This window comes from Passer montanus, unplaced genomic scaffold (assembly GCF_014805655.1).
Source record: "Passer montanus isolate IOZ18808 unplaced genomic scaffold, ASM1480565v1 scaffold39, whole genome shotgun sequence".
Taxonomy (NCBI): domain Eukaryota; kingdom Metazoa; phylum Chordata; class Aves; order Passeriformes; family Passeridae; genus Passer; species Passer montanus.
The window spans coordinates 6,288,372-6,313,985 of record NW_024368707.1 but is presented as its reverse complement, the minus strand read 5'-3'; the positions used below and the strand labels follow the sequence as shown (position 1 = coordinate 6,313,985).

Sequence of the window (25,614 nt, the reverse complement as noted above, 5' to 3'; positions counted from 1 at the left end):
CAGGCAGATGTCAGTGCCAGGCTACCTTTTTTCCTTCCTTGGATAAATGAGTCCCACAAGCTGAGGAGTCAGTAAAGCACTTGGACATGTGATGTGTTAGTAAGCATAGGAAAGGATCTTAATGCTAAATAGAGTATAAAGCTGTGATTTGCTTTTAGTGTACATTTTTCTGCACTACCTCTCTGTGTTTCAGCATTGATGGAGAGATGCAGGACCTCCAGCAGACAGTTTCTGTTAACTTAGGATAAATGACTGTACTGGATGAATTAAATCACCTGTTACCTGTGTTACTACCTGTATTTCTCCATAAGGCATAAAAGGAAACTACACAACTCTAGAGCTTCTAGAGAGTTCATTTCTACTTACATCATGCTTAACCTTTTGCTTTGGTACTGAAATGTTGCTATGTGTATTTCTACATAACTGATAAGCCCAAATAGAATAGGCACTCAATGAAACTCCTAATCTGCATTTTAATATGAATTTGGATATGCCCCTGCCACCTTAAAGGACTAGTGTGAGCAGGTATTACCAGCTGATGAGGATTTTGCCAAGAAGTACATCTAGTGAACGTGAACCTGCTGGGTAAGGAGGATTTGGGTAATCTTCCATCTAAGATGGAGTAACTTACTCTTTGTATGCTCCATGTCCAGCTTTCTGCATGATTAAATAGTTTAAACTACCATTAAAGCATGTGCATATGTCCTGACACTAAACTCCTTTGAGAGGAGCAATTACAGAAGTGCTGCTACAACATTCTGATTATAATCAGCTTCTGCAGTTTTTCTCCTGGTCCTTCTCCAAACAATTATTACTTCTGACTTACATTCTTCCTGCTGTGTTCTAAGTGGTTTGGTGCAGAAGACCTGAATCTTTTGCACATAATTTTTGGATTTATATGTAATTTTCCCAATGAGAGTATAAAAAAACTGTTTCTCTGACTTTCATTTGCATAACCCCATATAGTCAAGTAAAAAATTTATTTTGTTTAGTTGATGAATGTTCTTACTCCAGTTTGGTTTTGTTCTGTTTTGAACAGATGATGAACCAGATGATGGTGCTCATTATTACTTTATCATTCTGGGTTTCCCCAATCTTCAGTTGTTGCCTATCTTAACTGACCTTGGAATTAACATTTCAAGTGTAATTCAGATTTCTTCTGAAAATTACAAGCCATTGCAGATATACTTAAAAGCAACAAAACTTGAAAGACAATCTTCAATTTTACCTGAAGGTAATCTGGTCATTAAAAATATATATATGTAAAAGGGAGATAATTTTATATCCAGGGAATAACTGTTCTGGCTGTGTTTTTCTCCCCCTCCATGCCTTGTGTTTGTGCTTGCTACCTGTGAGCAGCTGTGTTTGCCAGTGCCACGGTAGTATTGCCATTGGTTGGCCACCAAACCAAATGGTTTGCCAGTGCAAAAACTGGGCAGAAAGAGGGACTGACTAAGCAGGCAGAGTTTGCAGCCGCAGTGGTCACCAAAGAATGTTTTATCAAATGCATACTTCTGTGAATTGTTAGGAAGTGTACTAGTAAGAAAACTTGGCTCATTTGGTAATTTCAATGGAAGTGAACAGTTGGCTGCTTTGGGTCTGTGGCCCCAGCCACAGGAGAATATGCCACAGAATAATGCTCTGTAATTATACTGAGCTGTCCCAAGGCTGTTGACACCTCTTGAACTGGTATCCTGGTAAGCAGCAAGCTAAATATGTGTCATCAGTGATGGCTGCCTATCCTGAGCTGTAGTGACATAGCCAGCAGACCAAGGGAGGCAGTTATTGCCTGCTACTTGGCTGTCATGAGAATAGAATTATGGACTCTGCACTGCAAAAAAGATACCAATAAACTCTATTGAATCCAGCAAAGAGCCTCCCTGTAAGAACTGGCTAAAGGATCTTGAAAGAAGAAAACATGGTTGTGATCATAAATGGCCTTTGGAACTTTCAGGCCCCAGAAACAAGGTGAAAGTCTGGAGAAAGTCTCTTGGTGGAAAAGGTTTGAGTTAAGGATTACTTAAACAAACTGGACACACATAAGTCCAGGGGACCTTATGGGATGCACTCAGGCATACTGAGGGGCTGGCTGTGATGTCACAGCAAGGCCACTGTTAATTAGTTTTGAAAAAACATGGCAATTGTAAAACGTGCCTGAAGCTTGGAGGAAAGCATCACTCCTATCTGCAGAAATGGTAGGAATGACTCAGGAATCTAAAGGCCACTCAGACTCTTCTCAATCTCTGGGAATATCATAGGACAGGTAATCTTGGAAACATTTCCAGGCATATGAAGAACAAGGAGCTGGTCATTTGGCATGGATTTGCCAATAGAAGTCATTCTTAACCAACCTGATAACCTTCTATGACAAATTGACTGTCTTGGTAGAGGAGGAGGAAGCAGTGAATATTGTCTGCCCTGACTCAGTAAGACCTTTGGCACTGTCTTCTCATAAAGAAGCTGGGTAAGCAAAAACTGAGTTGGATTGAAAACTGGCTGAACGTCCTGGCCTAGAGGGTATCAGAGGGGATTTGTGGTATGAATCCAGCTGAACATCTTTGTTAGTGATCAGGAGAGTTCCGTCAGCAAGTACTCGTATGATACAAAACTGAGTGGAATGGCTGAAACACCACAGAACTGTGCTGGTTTTCAGAGGCACCTCAACAGGATGGAGAAATGGTCTGGCAGGACCTCATAAAATTCAGCAAGGGCTAAATCCTGCACCAGTTCATGGTGGGGGCTGACTGGCTGGAAAGCAGCTCTGCAGAGAAGGATGTAGGGGTAGTAGCCCTAAGCTGAACATGAGCCTGTCCTGTGCCTTTGTAGCAAACAAGGCTAGTGGTATCCAAGGCTGCATCAGGTCAAGGGATTTGAATTTTCTTTTGCACTCAGCACTGGTGAGGCCACACTTAGAGTTCTGTGTCCAGTTCTGGACTCCTCAGTAAAGGAGAGATATGGAGCTACCAGAGAGTCCATCAAACGACCACAAGTACATTCAAAGGACTGGAGCGTCTCTCGTATGAGGAGAGGCTAAGAGAGCTGGGAATGTTTACCCTGGAGAAGAAAGAGCCTGGAGAGAACTCATCAATGTGTATAAATGCCTGAAAGGAATGTGCAAAGACAAGGAAGCCAGGCCCTTTTCAGTGGTGTTCAGTGGCAGGACAAGAGGCAATGGCAAAACTGAAACAGGGGTTGTTACCTGAAGACAAAGAAACACTTGTTTACTGTGAGGGTGACTGAATGCTGTCACAGATTGCCCAGAGAGGTCATGGAGTCTTCATTCTTGAAGGTAGTCAAAAGCCATCTGGAAGTGGTCCTGGGCAGTCTGCTCTTGGTTACCCTGCTTGTGCAGATGAGTTTTACCAGATGAGCCTCTCAGGTTCCTTTCAGGATCAATGAGTGTACTTGGAATAGAAGATGATGGCAAGATATAAGTGGGCGTATTTTTTAATCCCCAAGTTAGGTGTCAGATATTTGCTGAGACCCCGAGGATGGAAATACTTTAACAATACTTAGAGTAGATTGATACATTATTTGTGCTTTATGTTAAAGGGTTACGTTGTACCATGATTTGTGAAATACTCCTATATTTTAGATGTAGAAGCAGAGAAAAGAAAGGAAGATGAAGCTAAGAAAGACCTGGAAACATTTTGGAAATTCCTGGAGCCCGTTCTGAACAGTGGAAAGAATGGATCAAGTCTCTTTGATGTTGCCAGGCTTCATTACCTAGTTAAGGAAAGTGACTTTCCCCTTCATTGGTCAGACAGTGAAATGCTGGTCAGTACATTCTGTTTTTTACAGTGCATGCCATGCTTTAGTGTTTGTAACTCTCAAGAACACTTAGGAATTTAATCTCAAGTCTTCTCTGAAACACAACCACAGTAGTTAGTACATTTGTAATCTTAAACAAAAATTATTTCCTATGTATCCAACAACTTCATCCAGCGTCTGTTTACAAGGAACCCTTTGAATAAAAATGCCTGATTGGAGTTTCTTAATATTGTAGGCCACAGCAATAATATAGTTTGAGGTTTTAAAGTTATTTAGCATGTTTGCATCTCATTCAAGAATCATATATGTGTATGAAATAACACAGAAGCTATATTTTTGTCCTGATAACATCAGGCCTACTAACTGCACTTCAGAATAGTCACATGAGAAAAAATTAACTGAATACAAGAATACCTTTTGATATATGATGTTGCTTTATCATACAAAGTGCTGCTTCTTTTCATCCAAAACATGGCTCTAACTTAATACTCATTATAGCCTGCTGAATCAGGACTCTTACCAGGCACTGAAGGAGAAAGTGAATCATTAGAAATGTTTTCCATCCCAGATTCTCATGTATAGTGAGGTAAAAGAGTCCAGTATTTCTCAGTCTACAGTGTCAGCAGTAAAAAATACAAACTGCTAAAAAAAATAAGGCAACATGCTATAATTTAACCTACTGTATTTGTAGTCTGTATTATTAGGATTAAAGGACATTCTAGGGTTAAACCACATTCTTCTAACCCTTATTTATAGTATGGTAGATTCTGTATACAAACAACTCACAGTGGTTTCCAAAGCATTCACTGAAATTGCCTTAATTGTGGAATCATGTAGGCTTGCTACTTATAATATTACTTATCATTATACTCTTTATATAATCTTAAAGTGCCAAGCCTCTTTTGGGAAAACAGTTTTTATCTTCCCTGTAATCACATCTTACAGGGTTTCTACTTTTAAATATCTTGCAAGAGCCTATATTATATTTGAAACAAAAGAAAGACCATCTGTCACTGAAACAGATCTCAACAGATTAGAGTTACAATTTCATGAGCCCTACAGAAGTACGAAAGTTTGTAAGTTTTTTAAGAAACAGGTGGGGAGCATATAAATTTTGAAATCATAGGTTGATAAAGTAAGCTTGTTCTTGTGGACTTTCTGGAGAATCTCTGAGTCCAAGCTTGCTGCATCTTTGAAGTGCAAGACACACAGGAGGAAAATTCTTGGGGTAAGACATTCTTAGACATTAATATAAAAATTACAGAGTATTGCATACTGCAAGTAGTCCCTGCTCTAAGACTTGGGATCTTTAGAATGGAAAAGACTTTCAAAAATATTTGCTTTGTTGAAGAGTCACTAACGGTTAGACTTAAAAAACTTTTGATAAAAATCTATGTCCTGAGGAGACATCAGGCAAATTGAAATACAAAATTACAGTTATGCTAAACTTTGCTTGTATCCCATTCAGTAACAGGGTTTTGTTACTTATGACTTTGTAAAAAATATTGTTTTGTTTAAAAGACTGCATTGAAAACACTCCAATATTTTATATAAAACTTTTATGGGCTCTAGTGATACCTTACATATACAAATATATGGATGAAAAGGTGTTATACTAACCCATTCTTCAGAAGAATATTGAACTGGGAAAACAAAAGTACAAGAATATTAATGAACATTCTGTTTTCACAAATAGAATTTCTTTCCCAAGTGCCCCTTCTAGTCTTTAAATGTTATGAAAATGGAATCAAATATTCCATAACTTATCAGTGATTTGGGATTGCCTGTTTCCCAGTGTCATAAAGAGGCACTGAGTTGAGGAAAGCAGATGTTTAATAATTCTTAAGGGTTTGTTATTTTTCTTAGTGCCTAATGTCAGTTGTGCTTCTTCACTGTGTTCTATTTTAGGAAATTTAAAATGGAGATATTCACTGTTGTTAGTCACATCTTAGAGGCAAACTGCTTAGTACAAGAGACTTGCCCTAAATTCACAAAAGTGAAAGAATCACTCAGAAAAGGGCTTTTCACAGAAATAATCCAGAAGTTATAAAAGTTATAATAATTCCATCCTTTCCACAAAGTTCAGGATGTACAGGGGAAGAATACATCCATTAAAGCTGCTGAAGCTTGACTTGGTCTCCTACAGGGTATTGTTATTTGTACAAGAACATTTAATATTTAAAATAGCAGTTGCTATTATTCTTTTTATTCCTCCCAAGCTTTGGTGAAAACCACATTACATGACCTCAAGAACCATGACCCTTACCTTGTCAGATTTTTGCAGATACAGCGTTCTCCTATTGGACATTTGGGCACTATGCTGACATTCCTTCACTCACAACTGTGGATTTCAGAATGCCATTCTTGAGGCTTTCTTTGTTTTCAAAGGGCAACAGAAAGAAATAAAATAATATGAGATAATATTAATTACCTGGTTAGGGTTTGAGGTTTTTTTAACCTTCTATAGCAGGGAAATTATTTACCTTGCAAATATGCTGCAGGTTGATCACTAGGAAAAATGTACATACATTACAAAATACTTTAATTTTTCCTCTTCCATTCTTTCCCATCCAAAAAAAACGCCTTAAGTTCCATCTGCAAGATACCAGACCTTGAACAGTTACTGTTAAGACAAGTAAGACTTTATAACAACTAAAGCAACTTAGGCAATATACAGTCCATACTCTGCTGTGGCAGTGTTAAAGCAAATAAAATGAAGAAGGTTTTAGAATAACTCTGTAAAACATATTGAATTGGTGGAGGAAAACGTCTTTTGGAAAATTTCTAAACAGATGTAGATCTACTGGTTAAAGAGCTAATGACTGCTGTCACTAAGTTACATGACATTTTATATTCTTCATCCTTTGTCTCTAATTTTCTCTCATAGCTTGCATTTGGTACTGTGCTGTTTGAACACATTGCTTGTTTGATGTATGACTGCCTGGACTGGAGAAGACAGCATTGCAACTACTTGGAAAACACCAAGTTTATTAATGTGCCTGTGTTACCAGAGAGCAAATCAACACAACCATCTTCATTTGAGGCAAGGACCCTTCTCTTCTTGTTGAGAATAACTAATTATAGGGTAAAATTTCCTGTCTTTAATTTTGACTCAAAAATTCACCTTGGACCATCACTCTGAAAAATTTTCAGTGAACGAAAGTTGTATTTCTGTATTCAGCATTTAAAACCCAAAAAATGGAAAAAAATAACTGAGCATTGGGGTAACAGCAAAAGGAAATTGGAAGGATCCTATAGGCATAATGTATCATAGGTGTAGAAATTTCTTAAATAGCGTCTGATGATACATTCTTGTGTCTGAAAAATCAATATGCCTGCACAGAGCTACTATGCAATGTTGCAGATCTGTGAACTATCAAAAAAAAGATTATTAGTTCTATGCAAGATCTATTTCCTTATTTTATTTATAGTAGGCAAAAGGTTAAGTAGGCAGAAGAAAGTAGGTTATTAGAACATATGCTACATTCTTACTATTTTGTTCCAATTAAAAGTTTAGCATGTAGTCTAGGGTGAATAACCAAAGCTAAATGAGATTAAGTTCTCCCACCTGTTTGTGCAATACCCGTTTGTTTTATGGTTTCTGATTTTTTTATGTTAACTTTTGTTCACTTAGGAACAACCAGCACCACGGATGTCACCTACAAAGAAAAAAGGGAAACTAGAAGAAATTCTGTCAACAGTAGTTTTGTCTGAGAGTATGTTTAAAGGTTTAAAGTACCCATCTGTAGTTGATCCCTCATTCATCGGACAGCACAAATCCTCAAAATTATTTGTGCAGTTAGCTGAAGATGTTGGGTATCCTGGTGAACGCATTGTGGGAGTGTCTGAGTGGTGATAACCAAGTTCTTTAGAAAATCACATTTTCTATCTGTTCCTAGTCAAATCCAGATTTTAAAAAATCTCAGTGATTTTTTTTTCCAATCTCTAACTTTGTTAGACTCTTTTTAATAAATATTGTCTGAAGGTTCACAGAATCACAGAATATTCTGAGTTGGAAGGCACCCACAAGGATCATTGAGTCCAACTTAGCCCTGCATAGGACATCACAGCATGTGCCTGAAACTATTTTCCAAATGCTTCTTGAGCTGTCATGCTTGGTGCTTTCACCACTTTCCTGTGAAAGGAACCACTGTCTGGGTGAAAATTTCTCTAATACCCAGCCTAAAACTCCGTCTGGGTGAAAATTTTTCTAATACCCAACCTAAAACTCCCCTGACTCCAGGTGAGGCTGCCCCAGTGCAGAGCAGAGCAGGACAATCCCCTCCCTTGTCTGGCTGGCCATGCTGTGCCTGATGCACCCAGGACACAGCTGGCCCTCCTGGCTGCTGGGGCGTGGCTGGCTCACATTCAATTTTCCTTCAAACAGGACCCCTGGGTTGATTTCTGTGGTGCTGCTCTGCAGAATCTTATTCCCCAGTCTGTCTGTACATCCAGGGTTGCCTCATGCCAGGCACAGAATCCAACCCTTCTGCTTTTTAAGCTTCCTAAGATTGATAATTGCCCAGCCCTCTAGTTTGTCAAGTCTCTCTTCAGGGCCTCCCTGCTTCTGGGAGAGTCAACAGCTCCTCCCAGTTCTGCATTATCTGCAAACTTGAAAATTTGACTTGGACTATAAATTGGCATTTCTAAACAAACATATCTTAATTTTTTTATCTCTTAATATAGCAGAAGAAACTTCTATTCTGTTCCCTTCTGTGGACATGAGGTATTACAATGACTTGCTGAATCAAATTCCTGAGGAGTTCTTTTCTGTACCCTTAATGCTGAGCTGCATGTTGGAACAGGTGGGAGTGTTCTCTTTTTAATTTCTGTGGCGATTTTGGCCTAGAGCTAATATAATGAATTTTCAAAGATCAATAAATCCATCTGTTTAATGGATTATGCACAAAAATATGTGCATTGAGGCACTGAGCAAGGATGTTCAATACAAAGGAATCAAAACTCCAAACTTCGATTCTTCGATTTTCTTTCTTATTGTTCACTTACCCTGTATATATACATACATATTTAGCCCGTATATATACATCTCTATATATATATATACACACATATATATCTTCGATTCTTCGATTTTCTTTCATATTGTTCACTTACCCTGTATATATACATATACATATTTAGCCTGTATATATACATATACATATTTAGCCTGTATATATACATCTATATATATATATACACACATATATATACACACACACATATATAGTGTTACTCCATAATTAATTTTTGAAGACTACAAATATAATCAAATGGGAAAGGTGCAATTTCTTATCCAAGTCAATAACAAGTTTTCGTATCCTTCAGCAGTGTTATTGACTGAACTTTTGTTGGTTTACTCGGCCCAAAGGTCTTATGTCAAGCCTAACATAAGACCCTCAATGCTAGTGCTAGACAGATCTGACTTCTGTTGAGTTCAGACACAATCTATGATTTAGTAGAGACACACAATATGATTTGGAAATATTTCTTTTAGGAGTGACATTTCAGCATAATTTTGGGGTTTTTTCATTGTGTAACTTAGCCTGAAAATAGACTAAGAATACTCAAAGTCCAACACCTAATAGACAATCAGTTTGTAATTACCTGTGTTCCTTAGCAATCCTTAACATTTCAAGTTGGAAATATTTTTCTTCGTATCCTTTCAAAAGCAACTAATAGGGAAAACATTTAATTCTGTTTTCTGCAGTCCTTGCTTTGTGCAGCAGCTAACTTGGAAAATTGTATTTTTGTTACTTGTAGAAAAAAATTAGGTTTTTCTTCCCTCACAGAATTTATTGGATGTGTGCTTAGCTTATAGCAGGATTTGCCTGGTATTTCTGGTAAAGTTAAGCAGCAGTCATAATGTGATGGAAGCTAACATATTGTATTTGCCAGGTAATTGCAAGTGAAGAAGACCTTCCACCACCGAGTCTGGTGTCATCACAGCCTCAGGCAGATGAGCTGCATCGTGCCATTGTAGATCATATAATCTCTGTCCTTCCTTCTCTTTCACTTCCTCTGAGTGAAAAAAAGGTTTGTGTTGTGTTTTGTTCATTTCCTAAAATGACAAATCTCATTATTGGGGTTAAATAGCTCTTTCTTTTCTTTTTAAACAGAATCTATATAACTACTTTTCTTCTAAATACGGTGAACCACAGACAGAGACTGTCACCCCCCAGTACCCTCTCCTATTTAACTACCACGATGCCCTGGCTCAGAGGTTGCACCTGTTGAAGGTATAGTGCAACTTATTTATATATAAATATTTCCAAAGTTCACAGGCAATGAATGCTTCATGCACTAGGAGGGGAAAAGTGGTGGTTTTACACAACAGGACAGCATATCCTAGATCTTTTTTCTACTGAGGTGGACACAGTAACACGTTTAGTTTATTTAAGAAGCAGTGAGTTACTGATGGAGGGCACCTCAGAAACATGGAGCACAAGCATACTGATTTCAGTGATCTATTTGCATTATTAATGAGAATGTTTAGCCTTTGGAATAGATGAGAGATATTACATAACTGTTGATTTGCTGTTAAACACTGATGATACAATGGAAAATTAGTTGCTAACTTGTTAATGGTGATCTAGCATGGAGTTTAGACTGAATACTAAAATGTTGAGAAGTAGAAGAAAATACATAGCAGTTAGTAATGAACACAATGAATGTATTCAGGCTGGCTAAATAGTTGCAGCATAGTGTGTAACCAAGATACTGCCGGATTCTAACAAAGGCAGAAAGGTTCAGAGACTGCATAATTTGGGATTATTGCAAAGTAACAATTCCCAGACTTTCTGAATCAAAAAACCACTGTGAATGTCTTGAATTTTTCCAAAGGCAAGGTGTAGTTTTACCATTAAATTTCAAAAATTCACTGAGGCTTATAAAAGTGATAATAACGGTTCTAGATTTCACAGCTAAGGTGTGTTTGCCTGGCTTTGTGGATTACAAATGATCTGGGGAATACTTTGACAACCATTGATTAAAACTATTCAGAAACTACTCAAGTTTGTTGCATTGGATATATTCAAGCAGAAGGAAGGACTGAGTAATCAATGTAAGAGGTGCTCTTAGCAGACATATGCTTGATGTATTGCTGAAGAGGAAATTCAGGATATAGCACAATGTTTGAGGAAAGAGTAGAGGACAAACATTTAGAATATGCAGTTGAAGAAAAAGTTACTGTAAGTGTGTAATACTAAAAAGAGTGAAATTGAAAGATACCACTACATCTGAAAAAATACATCCTTGGATATAGAGGGATGCCTCTCTTCACAGACTGATCAATAAGTTGATTGATTTCATTACTATAAAAAGTAGCACAGACAGCTGAAAGATACATGGAAGGTACCTGCTGCCAGTCTGAACAGATCAGTACATATTTCTGTATTTTTAAGTCTAGCTAGCACAGGCAAATAACTTCTAACAAATGTCTGTTATTATGCTGTCAGTCATTCTCTTACGTGTCTAATATTTTTCTGCCTACAGTATCTGACACCATGATTCAAAACCACACTGTGGGCACATATTCAAATATAAGTTTATGTCCAACTGGCTTAAGCACATGCTAATGTCTTCTGCTGTAGAAAGACTTCTTTATTCAAACATAATTTTTGGAAAGTCAATAGTGTGAAAGTTTACTTTAACTCTGGTACTTTGATTTTTGTTCCAGGTCCAGGAGAACTTCAATCCAGAAAAGATTGAGCATGAAATGATGGATAAACTGCCTCTTACAGAACTTATCCATTTCACCCCTCCTTCAACTGAAAACAACACTAAACGCTTGGCCAGAGTTCATGAGCTCATGCATTATTTTACTACTGGTAAAATTATTTTCATTGATATAATTTCCATTCTTTTTATTTCAGGTTGATGATCCTCTCAAATAGAAATTTTGGGGCAAGATTTTTAAGCTGCCAAATAAACCTTTGCTGAATTTCCCATTTTCACATTCTTGCTGATATATATAATTATAGCCTACTATACAAGTTAACCCTAACTTCGGACCTCAGTTTCATGGTTAATGGGAACGACTGTATGAGTGTCAAGTATTGCATAACTAAGAGCTGGAACTTACCTTGGAACTACTTTTTTATTTATATTTGCAAACATACAAACACTAATTCTGAGTGGAAAAAACACAGTGGTAAAAAATTGCAATTTTGCTCCTAGAATGTAGAATACATTTTGAGAGGCACTGGTGTAAACTGTGTTGATTTATCAACTCACTTTTGGAGGTAAAGCAATGTATCTTAGGTAGACAGTTTTTATGGAACAATACACAGCTTTCAGAATGTATTCTGAAATACATTGTGTATTGTGTTATTCATGTCTAAGCTGTTGTTGTTAATAATGAAGCTACTTTATAACAGTCCCTTTATCAAATCAAAAATACATTCGCTTCTGCAACCATAATCACTTCTGCAGTTACCTTTTCTTGGAGTGTGCTTGCTGCCATGACATATGCTGGGAAGCAATCCCAAAGACTACATAAATACCCTTAGGTAGTATCAAAAATCTGCACTAGGTTATTAAGAAATATAAACATCCAAATCCCTTTGGTTGCATTCATGTCATCATATAAGGCACAGGATTTAAGGGTACTTTCCCAGCTCTTTCATCCTGAATTCCCTGTGTTGGATTAATTTACACTTCGCTGTGTTGTTTCTAGTTGTTGGTATGTACGTTTTGGACAGCAAGGTATTAAAGTATTCACTGTTGCTACAGTCTTCCAGCCGATGGGTATTGAATTTGATGATCCTCACTGGGCCATACTGTACTGCCAGACTCTTCTAACTGGTAACTTAGCTAGCAAAGCCTTTGCTTTTATCAAAGGAGATGATCAATATGAATAGAAGATGAGAGATCCAACATTCTCAAGATACATGATGTGCTTAGGTACTTAACCACCCTAAAGAGAAAACATTTCAAACTGAAGATATTCTTTGTGTGATTTGGGCATTGTACTACCTGTCTTAAACTTCAGTCCTTTGTATCGTTATCATTGTTATATGGACACAGATGCATACAAACATGAACAGGATTTATTGTTACCTTTGCACCTTGCATACTTCTGTTTAAATTATGTGTAAAATTCTTTCTGAAGAAGAAAAAAAGTTGATACTTTTTGAGAAGTTATAGATAATGGAAATATTTAATGAACTGAAAATAACTAGTTGCTAACTGGCCTGATAAAGTCTACTTTGTATTTTAAAATCAACATCATTTATATAAAGTTAATGAGCCAGAAGGTATTCAGATGTAGGAACCACTTCATTTAAGATGGATTAATAGGTAGGCATATCATTTTGCAATTTGGAAGCATTCAACTTTGAATGCAGTGTAAAATGTAGCCCACATAAGTTGATCCAGTACCATTAAGGAAATTGCTGTTGGCTTTTGAAGAGTTGCCAAGAACAATACACTTAAATAGTCTTGTATTTATTTTCTGCTGAGCTGTAAGGACATTTTCAGTTAATGATTGTAATTCTTTTTTAGAACTTCTGAGTTGGGCTGAAGTAGAAAGAGCCTTCAGAGTGTTTACTTTTGAAAGCCTGAAGTTGACTGGGCTAAGTGACTCTGGTTTCCTGGAGAGCTCTGGATCTAGGATTGGAGGTGATTCTGAAGAGTCTTATATCCCTTGGGATAATCCAGCCATGTTTGCAAGACAGCTGAGACAACTCTTCCTTATGAAAAAGAAATTTAATGAGAAATCTCCAAGAAGCTCTGGTAAAAAGCTTTCTGTTTATGTTACTCCTGAAGAATTTGAATCCACTATTTTTCTTACCATATCATTTGCTATTGCAGAGATGTGATTTTTCTTCCTTTCACAAGTCACCAAATTTTCAAATACTGTATAGGCTGCACATTGAGTAATTCTATGGGAATACTAGAATAAAGACAAGTTATTTTTGTAGATTATGCAAAATGAATTTTCTCAAGTTCTGCATTTTCTCCTGCAGATTCTAGCATAATGAAAAGTGGTTGGCCTGGTTAAAGTAGATGCCCAACTTTTTGGCCAACGCAAAAAGCAACATTAAAATCAAGTGATTGTTTTTTCAGGACACAAGAAAAGTAGAAATTATACCTTTAGGTTCATGATCACAGAATCACAGAATCATAGAATCATTGTTTAGGTTGGGAGGGACCTCTAAAGGTCATCTGTTCTGACATCCCTGCAATAAGCAGAGACATTTTCAACTAGATCAGGTTTCTCTGATCAGACCTCCAGTGCTTCCAGGGATGGAGCATCCACCACCTTTCTGGGATACCTGTTCCAGTGTTTCGCCACCCTTATGATGAAAAATTCTTCCTTATACCTAGTCTGAATCTGTCTTCCTTTCCTTTAAAACATTTACTCCTTAATCTATGACTACAGGTCCTACTAGAAAGTCTCTTCGAAGGCCACAATAATAAGAACTCCTCAGAACCTTCTCTTCTCCAGGCTGAACTCTCTGAGCCTGTCTTCACAGGAAAGGTTCTCCATCTTTGCAGTCACCTTCATTGGGTCTACTCTGGACCAACTTCAACAGGTCCATGTGTTCCCTGTGCTGAGGACCCCAGAACTGGATGCAGTATTTTGTGATCTTGTCCATACTTTCCTAATAGAAATGTCTAAGCAAGCAGTTTAGATGGGATCCTTTCCTTAAAAGGCTGAAGCAGACAAAAATGAATCCTGCTTATCTGCTTTTCTTCTGCCTCTAGGGAACATTTTTGGGTGTTGCTTTATTTTGCTTTTGTATTAGTCATGATATTAAATTTTGCAGTTACAAGCATAACTACATTTCAGCACTTCTGCAGCTCAGAAGCAAATACCAGGAATAAAACATTTGCTTTCAGGTTTCTTCAATCTTCTAAAGGCAGTCAGTAAACAGGAGTAATACCCAAAAGAAGCAGAGCCTAAAGATGTATGTCTGGAAGCTGAGCTGCTTATAAGACACTTACAAACAAATACTTTGTGGTGTGTTTTCCACTAGAAAGAGTAATTTTCCTGTACATGTGAATTTTGATCAAGTATTAGTGATCTCTGCCCTAACTTCGGGAATAAAGAATTCTATTGAAAGGATTTTTTATTTTTTAAATTAAGAGAATATAGAAGTTAAAGTCCTCATTTGATGCTGTTTATATCAGATGCTCATTGCAACAATGGAATGACTGGTCAGATCCTCAGGAGAGCTAATATTCTGTCAGTAGCTTATAGATCTGTAAACCACATTAATTTAAACTTTAAAATTTGAATTTGTCATAAATGTGTGAAAATACAAGAACAATTTGTCTTGCCTTTTATTTTAATGCTGTCTGTGCAAAGGAATGCATTTTAAAGTATGAAGGAAAATGCTTCTTTATGAATCTGGAGGCTACTTCTGAGAGTATTTTTAGTGGGCCAGCATAGGTCAGATAGAAAGGATGATTTGAGTGGGTTTTATGAAGTCTTCTTTTTTTTTTAATTTTATTTAATTATCTGGCACCTGTTGTCACAGGATTTTAAAGCGCTCTCTTCATAAAGAAGCATAGCAGAAATGATCGTGTAATTATAGGACAAGTGTGAAAAAAGGAATCTTCAACTTGATGTCAGTCTCACCAGGGAGACTAAGGAAATTGCACTGCTCCAACCTTAGTAGGGCTGAAATTTCTGGAACAATTCTTTAAATTCTGCTTTCAATTTGCAGGGACAGAAACAAGTGACGAAGATGAAGAAGAAGAAGAAGATCTGGTTTCTCCACTTTTGAACGTAGACTTGGATCATCTTTATTCTGATATGGCAAGTGTAAGAAATTGAGTCAACTAGGCTTTATGTGAGGCAACAGAAGATACTGCCCAATGCCAGGCCATGTTACTGGGGATTCCTTTGCAATGCTGCATGCAAATGTTAATTCTGTAATTTGGAAAATGCTGACATAACTTTTAGGAATTGTGAAATCACTTTCTTTGAATTCCAAGGTGACAGGTTCTGGTGAAGCTGTTCGTGATTATTCTGTGCTAGTTTTGCTGAATACCAGGGGTCAAATACAAACGTGAAAGTTTAAAAGAAATTGTCAAACTGTCACACTAGAAGACTGTGTAGTTTGGCATCTTCAGAATCACCTGTCTGCCATACATGCTATAATAAACATAGCAATTTTAAAATTACATCACAGAACATGTTTGAATACTCATGATTGCTTACAGAACTCAAAAACATATAAGCTAATAATAAAAGTATTTAGATTATTTTGTCATAAAAAGTCCAAAACCAGAGCTGCTTGGGAGTAATTGTATTTTTTATTAAACAGTGCCATATGGGTCTGCACATATGCATCATTATGCAGTTAACTGTGATGCAACATGGGGTGCTGTGTATTAATCCAACCAGATTACAGTCAATTTAATACTGACACTGAAATGTTGATATTCATTATTTTGGTTTGTTGTATTTTAAGGTACGTCTGGAAAATTATGGCCTAGGACCAAGTTTAGAAGAAATAAAAAAGACACAGAGGCGTTGCTTGACAGATTGGAGTTTGGAAGAGCATTTTCAACCACATGTTCTTTGTCAGGTATCTTTGAACTGACAATATCATCTATACAGTTCTCCCTCAGGACACTGTATAAAGTAGTAGTAATGGAGTTCGGGGCATTTTTCTGCTCGATAATTGATTCAGTTTTATCTTTCATTTTTACTAAAAATCATTGTGCTTTAGCAGCTTTTCAGTTCTTTGTGTTACAAATTTAGTTTGTAACAGGTTTTTATTTCCTGGTTTGGCCAAACTGGAACTGTCCTATTTGGCAGCAAGTCTCTTAGCTGAAAGTGTGGTGGAGACAAGCCACCTTGCCCTTAGGAGTGATCCTCTGTAGCAGTTTTGGGACTCAGTGCAGTGGATGTGAAAACATACTTTGCGAATGCCTATGCAGTGTATGTTTTATGGGCAAATAGAACATTTGGTCGTTATAGTACTTCACCCTTTAAGAGCTAAAAACATCATTTATAGAAATCTTCCAAGCTAAACACTAGAAAATTTTCTTGCAGAAAGACAGAATGACAAATCTGAAAGATATGTTCAAGGGTAGGTGGCTTGTATTGGGAGGCATCCTCTTGGGAGGAGTGGATTTTTAGTTCCTGTGCTGCCTTGAGCTTCATAGGTTGTAATACTTATTTGATCCTGACACATGCTATACATGGGTGAAAGAAGTGCTGCCTGGACTTTTGCAGCACCACTCTGGTGTGAGTGGTGGATTTTAAAATCTGGTTATGTATTTCAATGCATGGGGAATCCCTTCATATGCAACATAAATAGCTAATACTACTTCAATTACCAATAATTAGTGAGTCTACTAAAAAGATAGTGATGGAAAATTAAAAATAGCATTTTATTGCAGCTGAAAGAAAAGTCATGGCAGTCAGGTGAAGTCCCAGATGACTGGATAAAGAGACTTCTTGCACATCTTCAAACAGGGTAGAAAGGAGGACCCTGGGATCTACCAACTTAACCAGCCTTACCTCTGTTCCTGGGAAGATCATAGAACAGATCCTTCTAGAACCTCCAGTTGAATAGTTCTGAAAAATAATAATTTACCTCTGACTATAAAATAAGTTTAAACCTGCAGGCAATATAAATATTGAAAATTATGGGGCAGTACAGAGCAGGGTGGAATAACGTAGATCACAGCAAATCTCAGAGATGTGCAAGTCATGGTAAAGCAAATTGAATACCACGAAAACTCAACTGACACTAAAAAAAAGTAAATTAGGGTGTTTTTTTTAATCTGGTATATGATAATTCTGGTTTTATTTACTATTTATTTAAGTATTTTATTATTTGAGCTTAAGTATTTGTTTAATATTTTAATTTATTTGGGTTTTGTGAAGCTGAACTTTTTCATTCATGGTCAGTCAGAAGGTGGAGCGTAGTTGGTGTCTCTTCTAAACATGAATAGCAATGAAGTTTCAGTTTCCACCTACCTGAACAATTCAGGTTGCTGGAATCCAAATGCTTTGGATACATCTTGTAGGAGAGTGTTCTGGAGCACCTGCTGCTCAAAGCTGTGCTATATAGCCTCTGCACATATGCTACCATCTGCAGGAAGGATGTACCTTTATTTCTTTCCCTTTCAGGTTCTTCACACAGCATCCCAAGAATACAGATGTATTGATTCCTTTTATCATACCCAAGATAACACTTTACTAATGGTTTTTCACAATCCCATGAATCAACAGCGTCTGAGCCAAGAGACTTGGGATGTTGCTCTGCACTCTAATGTGCAATTCAGGTAATGAATTTTGTCTTCCCTGTTTCATTCACAGTCATTTTTAATTAAAGCCTCCATGGGTGTGCTTAGGGCAAAGCTTTGAAATTAAGATATGGCTATGTGACACATTTATGAGAAAGAAAGTCATGCAGGTCAAAAGCAGTGCTGTATCAAAGGAATTCTGTTGAACTCTTCTGAGTGAGAACAATACAGTAGCTCCTTATCATCAAGTATAAAAATGTAAATAATGCACACATACATACAAAATCATATTAGAAATGCCACATCAAGAAACTTGTAGGACATTTCAGGTGAAGAATTTTTTTTAAATATTCTTATATACTTACCAGGTTTTTCTACAGTATATACATAAATTGAGTGATTTAGTGGGAATGGTTTTTTGAGAAAATTTCAAATGCCTTTGTTAAAATTAGTTTGTTTTTTTTTCCATAGAGTAACACATGCTTCTTAATTCCTAATCAATACCTGCTCACCAGTTGGAGGTGTGCAAGTGCTTGGTATGTCCACTATTAGCTCTTTTGTTAGTGGACCTATTTATTTTGGAACACATTTTTGCACTGAAGCAGTGATATAAATGATGATCTAGATGCAACTACTGTTCCAAATAATTGACTGAAAATAGAATAATTGTCCATGTACTGATATGTAAAAATGTTAAAATACCATGAAGAGACAGCTGAGGTATCTTTAACAATGTCATTCTGGTGCTCTATAGATTAATTAGATTTATCAAATAAAATTTCAAACAAATTATCCAGTATAAAAACACCTCCTCCCCCTTTGTCTGTGGGTATCCTTTTCTGAGTGTAGTGCCTCATTTATCATGTTATGGAAATTTTTATAATAAACTTTTGTTGACACCTGTATATATTTTAACAGATTTAAATACTAAATAGGGAAAATGTGCCTTCCTGAAGCTGTGTTTTGTATTGTATTTTGTATCTTTGCTCTCAGTCAAGGAACTCTCTGTAGGTCCATCTCAGCTTCCCTGGCATTTGGACTTAAATTATTTGCAATGAAAACAGGCTGTTGTGATTAGCAGTGAATAGGACCAGAGCCAGAAGATATTTACAAGCAGAAATTCAAAGTACCTTGGAGAAGATGATGGCTGTTGTGTTGGGCAGATCCACTAAATGTCTGGTCAATTAAAATCTTACCCAAAAAGATAAGTGAAAGAGGGTATGTTCAGGTAAAGCTGGGTCTTGCATTCAGACAGACCCAAGTATAGGGTCAGTGGTCTCAAGGGCCGTTACTCAGCAATCTGTTGGCACCCGGAGCTCTTTACTCTGCCAGCAGTTCTTAGACCTCTTTGTGACACTGGACACAAAGTATTTCATTGTATTTCAAAGTATTTCACAATTTAGCTGCCTAATTCAAGTTTCCCAAACGTAAACAGTTGGTGTTCAGCTGCCTGGTGTGTTTGGGTTTTCTGGGCAGAGTTGACACATATGACATAAGACCCATAGGAAACCCATACACTTTTGGGACAAACATCAGAGAGCAGGTCACACACCCCAGAACATCTAACGTGTCACCAGGTGTTTGCGTACACCGAGTAACGCCTCATCCCAACAGCATATGGGCACTGCAGAAGCAGATGGAGGTACCAGACTTCCTCAGGAAGCATTTGCCCCTGAACCAGATACTGTTCATCTCTGGGATTGTAAAGCCTCAGATTGGCTGGTCACTTTGAGAGGACATTCATTTAAATAGATCAAAACCAACTGGGAGACAGGAAAGGTTCTAAATACCTGCAAAAGAAAAGCTGCTAATTTTGCATCAAAAGGAGAAATTATACATTTAATCTGTACTGTAATTCGTTTGAGGATGAAATTAACTGTGTGCTTTCTACTTCTTATTCTTCCACATCCCCTGGAAACAAGGCTTAGACATTAAAGATAACTTCTTCTTAGGGCATGCCTGCTTTGTTCAGTGACATTTCACCAGGTTCTGTTTCAAAGCAGCAAGGAGATCCTAAAGAAAATTGCATGAACGCTGACAAGATGGTTTAGCTTTGCTCTTGTTTCCTAGACATATTCAACATCACTGCTATAGATGCTACTTAGAATTTTTGAAGAGCTATAGGTCCTCTTTTGGTTCTGTGTCATTGATACCTGCCTATACTATGCAAAATAATCAGCACATTTTCAGACTTTATTCAGCCTTACTTCTAAAGATCATTTCAGATTTTTATACTATGCAAAATAATCAGCACATTTTCAGACTTTATTCAGCCTTCTAAAGATCATTTCAGATTTCCAGACAAAGTATCATAAATATTTGCTAGTGTATGTTTCCAAGCAACATAACACTTCTGGGGAAGACACTCATTAAATACCTGGAGTGCTTCAAGCTATTGCCTGCAGTTAGCTTCCAGATCCTGCTGAGTTGCCAGAAATGGGCACAAACTCTTCTTATTAATTAAGAGTAGTATTGCTTGTTTTTACCTTTGTATGAAATGAATGACTCCTGATGAATTTAGTAACAATTTATTGATTTTGATTTTATTAAAATTGCTATCATTCTAATTTTCAGTATAGCTTGAAGAATCACATTTTCGACACAGAAGAGTTACAAATGCACAGTAGATGCAGTGCTTGGCAACTTCTTTCATAAGAGTTCTCTATCTGTGTTCATTTGTTACTTCTTTATTGTGACAGCTTACAGACTACAGACCATCTTTGTAGAGTGACAGCTCATAGTTGCTGTCTGGAATATAAATCTGTTATCTGCTAATCAGTTGGTTACGGAATCACAGAATAATTTCATTTTGATTACAGCGAGTCCTGTTACAGCAAATTCTCATGCAAAGAGGAAATTAAATTTCTGATGTTGCATTAGCTTTTGCTCCTGGAAATCCCAGTTACCTTCCTTCTTTTTTATGGATATCAGGTCCTGTAGTTCACGTAGAACATCCAAAAATTCAGAAATTATACTGTTTAAAGGGTAGGCAGCAGGAGTCTGCATGTGAAATCTAATGGATGTCACTGAATAAGGGAATCCAAAAGCATGGACACATGTATCTCCAAAGATAAGTGTGTATATAAAACATTTTAATTCTGGTTAGAATAAGTGGCCGCTCTATCAGGAAGCCAAATTAATTCAAATTAATTATCAAAACCATTATTTTGCTCAAAGTTAATCTTAATGACATTTGTTTATAGTTTCATAGTAAACACATTACACAAGTTACTGGAAAAGAATAATCCTTTCTGAGAAGTGCTTCTGAGTCAGACATTGGCAGTAGTGACATCAGAATACATATTAATAGAATGTGTATTTTAGAATTTGAATGACTGTTTCATTGGCCTAAAATATTTTCCACACGAATAGTCTCTTTTTTATTTATAACATATATTCATCTTCAAGTTATTCCAGTACTGGCAACTCTATGTTCCAGACTAGTTCTGGCTTTTGTTTTCAACACCATAGGTTTTTGTAGCTTGTGCACTTTTCTTCAGATACAAAGAGAATAACCTTCTCCCTACTGAGTACATATATGATCAACAGTTTCTCCATGCAAGTTTCCCAGACCAGACTCCACCTACATTGCAGAAGCTTGTACATCTTGAAGCTGTGCCTGAACTGTGTATTCCAGCCTGTGTACATGACCTGCAGATTCATTCTCTTGTTCAGACTGCTGCAATAAGAACTTTAAAACTGATATGAGGTCAAGAATTGATTGTATTGTCTGCATGTTCATTTCCTAAAGCCTCTACTCCACATAGAGTTTTTGAATACAATTGAATCATCTTGAGCTGTAAATATAAAATATCATTAAGTTATAATATATATACTCATCAACTGAATCTGATGCATTCTTCAAAAGCTCCTTTCAATTTTGCACACATGAAGAATTTTACTTTCAAGAATTTTGATAAAACTGCAAATGAGGGGTTGGATGACAGCTGCATGTAAGATTCCCAGGCTTCCTCCTTTCTTGAAAGCAGTTGTTTACAGTGAGCTATTTTAGCAGTCATTTCAGACTCCTTTGGAAGATGAGACAATGCAACTGCAGATGCCAGCAGCAAACTCTGGATCAGTTTGTCTTTCAGTTCTCAGTTCAACTTGTGACTTGTGAATATTCTTAATTCGTGGCAGGTTATGGTACACTGATTCTCTCATCTTGATTTGGATGACAACCTTTCTTGTCACCCTGATAAAAAAGAGCTTGCATTATATACAATAGTACTTCAGTTTCTGAATAAACAAATAAAGCATATTTTAAAAATCAACATAAATCAAAAACAACTAAGAAAATAAGTTATTCAGTGGTAAAACAGTGAGGATAACAATGAGTCTGAACATTTTGGAACGGAATGTCTTGGAAGTTTTCTGATTTCCTGGATTTTTCTTTAGCAGGTGGTCTTTGGTAGACAAGTTTCTTACATTTCTTTGCAGAAGGGATAACCAGAATTCCAAGTGTAACATATACTAAGCAAATACCAAACAAGCAAAAGTACTAGTTCCTGTAAAAACTGAGAGAATTCCTTTCAAATACAAGTCTTGTCTCAAGGATTATAGAATAATACTTGTATAAGAAACTGAGAAGCCAAGTGATCTTGTTTGACTTGAAATCATATTAGTGAATACTGTATTATGTTATATAGAGGGATATTCTGCTTTTCAGGAGCTATCTTGAGTTGGTGGCCAACTTAATTGAAGACTGGGTGAAAGAGGAAGAAGCTAAATACCAAAAAGAGAAGATGGGTAAGGAAATAGAGTCTTTTAAACTAGAAAAAGCTACAGAAGGAGGCCCTCTAAGACTCTGCCAGTGCTGTCAAAAAAACTGGCTTTACTAAAAAAGCTAAAAGTGGGTATCTTTTTACTGTATTCTAGGAAATTAATTTTTCTTAATTTTTCTAAGACACAATTTTTTCAGAGCAGAATTGCCTATGTTTTTTCATAGGATGACACTGTTTTGACATCTATATAAGCATAAATATGTTTTTGAATTAATTAAATATATATATTTATATATTCTGCGTCTTTCTCTGTTCTGAAAACTGGCAGCTTTAGTATCAATATACATTTTCAATAGCTGTGCTTAGCTAATGAGATTAAGAATAACATACAAATATGTATCTGTTCAGATGACTGAACATATGAAGAGGTGAGCAGTAGTTAAAGCTGGCAACAGAGTTCAGGAAAATTCCTTTTTAAAGGGCAGGATAAAAGCTGGAAGTCAGAAGCTATGGGCTAGAAGCTAAAACGGGAAACTTGAATTGACAAGACTGCAGAGCAAACTTGAATTACAAGCAACATTTTGGGTAGTGAAAATTGTAAGCAGTTCATACTATAACTGTTCAGGAGGCAGCAGAATCTGAAAACCCCTATTGACAAAAAAGAACTTCTGTCAAAATTGTCTACTTGTATATTTAAATGGTATTAACAATGATTTGTTTGTGCTTAACCTTTGCTTTCTTACCTTTCTTGAGAATGCACTTTGAAGCCTCCCAGGACTAGCAGTTAGCATTTACAAAAATAGAAACATTACTCGTCAACTCAGTTAACACCTCTGATTATAGTTTGGAAACTAAAAGTACAGTTATGACTACTAAATCATAATTTGTAGATATCTAGCTGTCACAGGAGCTAGACTGAATCTTGCCCATGTGGTGCTTCATGACAGTTATGATTCATAGAGTACTTGCTGAAAGGACATAATCACCCCTAGCTGGAACACGCAGATGGGCAACCGTGTCCTTAGGTGCTTTCAATTTCACTGACGCTGCAATTTCTACTTTCGCATACAAAGTAATTTAACTAGAAGTTTCTGATAGTGTTCATTTAATGGAGTTTAAATTACCTTTTCTAGAAGGTAAATATGGGGTATCCAAGCATAGTATAAAACTACACTTACAGAAGATACTCTTTTCATGAGTCGTAGATGCTATCAAGCTGTAATAGTAACTGAGGGATATGGCCAGTGTTTCTTTAGTGAAGGTTTGAAGATTCAAATAGCATTTATTTGGGATTTTTTTTGTCCTGAAAGGTTACAATGTCTATGACTCTGGTATTGAGCTTATTCTGGCTCACTTAAAAACAAACAAACACTGCCAGAATAAAGCCTTCAATAGCAAGAAGCAGAGAGCCAGTCTTTACACACATTGGTATATTATTTAGTGTATTTGGTCCACAGTTATGAGAATCTAGTTTCTTCTAACCTGAACAGACTTTCTGTTTTATTTCTAAATATATTTAAGGTTTGATTTATTGTACTTTCCCTATTTTGAAATATACATTTTTATTTACTTGCACATCATTTTTTTTCTCCATTTAAAATAACTATTCTATTTTCCTATATTTATAACCTCGCTTATTCTCCCTTTCTTTCTCTTATACTTCTAAAAGGCAGCACAACCGAACCTGAGAATGTAACAGAGTCTCAGTCCAAGAATGAAGAAAGTCTCATTATCAGAGAAGATTCTCTAAAGGTGAGGCAAAAATATTTATGTTTCTGAAATGGACTAGATAGCACTGCTTTGTTAGGAAGGTGAGCCTTTGTTCTTTATGTAGGCTAGAGGCTTGACTGAGTCCTTAGTTTTTCTGCTATTTGTTATTTTTTGTATATGTTATTTTCTTTCATTTATTCCTTAATGATTGTGAATCATGCTATGTTGTATTCTTAAGAGAAGACTATTTGGAGTTAGACTAGGCATTCCATAGTAATTTGTAGTTGCAATACTAGGAAGTGAAAGTTATGAATAATATTTACTGAAGTTTTCTGATTTTAAAGGTATGAAAATATAAGATCCAGATTCATGGAAATACTTGTACCCAACTGTACTTTCACTGTCTACAGCTCTTTGAAATTAGGGAATGTCAATATGGTACCTCAGAGTTCCCTTATGTCAGAGAATCCCATTTTATAGATGGATCTATGACCATTCACTACAGATTAATTGACTTGCCCAGCTTTACACAGTGAATTTCTGGCTGAAGTAGGGATTAAGCACTCCATTGTTTTGGTCTTAGCATTGGTACTATTCATTAACCTGCACAAATCTAGTTTTATTGGTATTATATTCTCTTGCTTTTTTTTTGACTCCTCACAGATATGTCACATCTTCCTCACAGTGCATAATGCTGTGCAATTCAAGTCCTGATATGGAATGTAGATAGGAAATGAAGTTAACTGTCACAGCTCAATCAAGGCTAATGCCCTCACTTGTGGCTCTCAATGCTTGCCATTTCTTCCCCAGAAATGCTTCTCCTTTCATATGTTTAGACTATAAAGTGCTACAAAACCCTAAATACTCCAGAAAATCTCAAATGTCTTCCTGATGCAAGCTGATAATTTTGGCATTGACATGTCATTCCTCTTTCTGTAAAAAAAAAAAAAAATTAAATATTTTTATCTCACAACTGCATTTGGGGAATAAACCAATACCAATGATGCATTGTGGTTTGGCGGTAAACATTGTGGAAAAGTATTCAACAAAATCATTCTCCTGTGGCTGATTGTGTAAGATATGAATAATCACCTCATTCATCTCCTGTGGTCAACAATGGCTGCTGTTGTAGATTGAATGAATCACTAATTTTATCCAAAATTTGGTACATAATACTGTGAGACTTTTGACACAT

General features: G+C 36.5%; 1 protein-coding gene across 1 annotated transcript in view; it reads left to right on the top strand.

Annotated features, from left to right (window-relative positions):
* SPAG17 (sperm associated antigen 17) overlaps positions 1-25,614 on the top strand; it is an 89,799-nt gene that overhangs the window by 25,921 nt on the left and 38,264 nt on the right. Inside the window, exons 6-19 of the mRNA XM_039717795.1 lie at positions 1,040-1,234; positions 3,596-3,777; positions 6,659-6,814; positions 7,406-7,487; positions 8,458-8,576; positions 9,670-9,807; positions 9,891-10,010; positions 11,450-11,600; positions 13,276-13,506; positions 15,447-15,538; positions 16,197-16,313; positions 17,870-18,024; positions 22,655-22,734; positions 24,379-24,461. Of these exons, the coding sequence (XP_039573729.1) occupies positions 1,040-1,234; positions 3,596-3,777; positions 6,659-6,814; positions 7,406-7,487; positions 8,458-8,576; positions 9,670-9,807; positions 9,891-10,010; positions 11,450-11,600; positions 13,276-13,506; positions 15,447-15,538; positions 16,197-16,313; positions 17,870-18,024; positions 22,655-22,734; positions 24,379-24,461 (1,901 nt within the window). The remainder of the gene's footprint in view (positions 1-1,039; positions 1,235-3,595; positions 3,778-6,658; positions 6,815-7,405; positions 7,488-8,457; positions 8,577-9,669; positions 9,808-9,890; positions 10,011-11,449; positions 11,601-13,275; positions 13,507-15,446; positions 15,539-16,196; positions 16,314-17,869; positions 18,025-22,654; positions 22,735-24,378; positions 24,462-25,614) is intronic.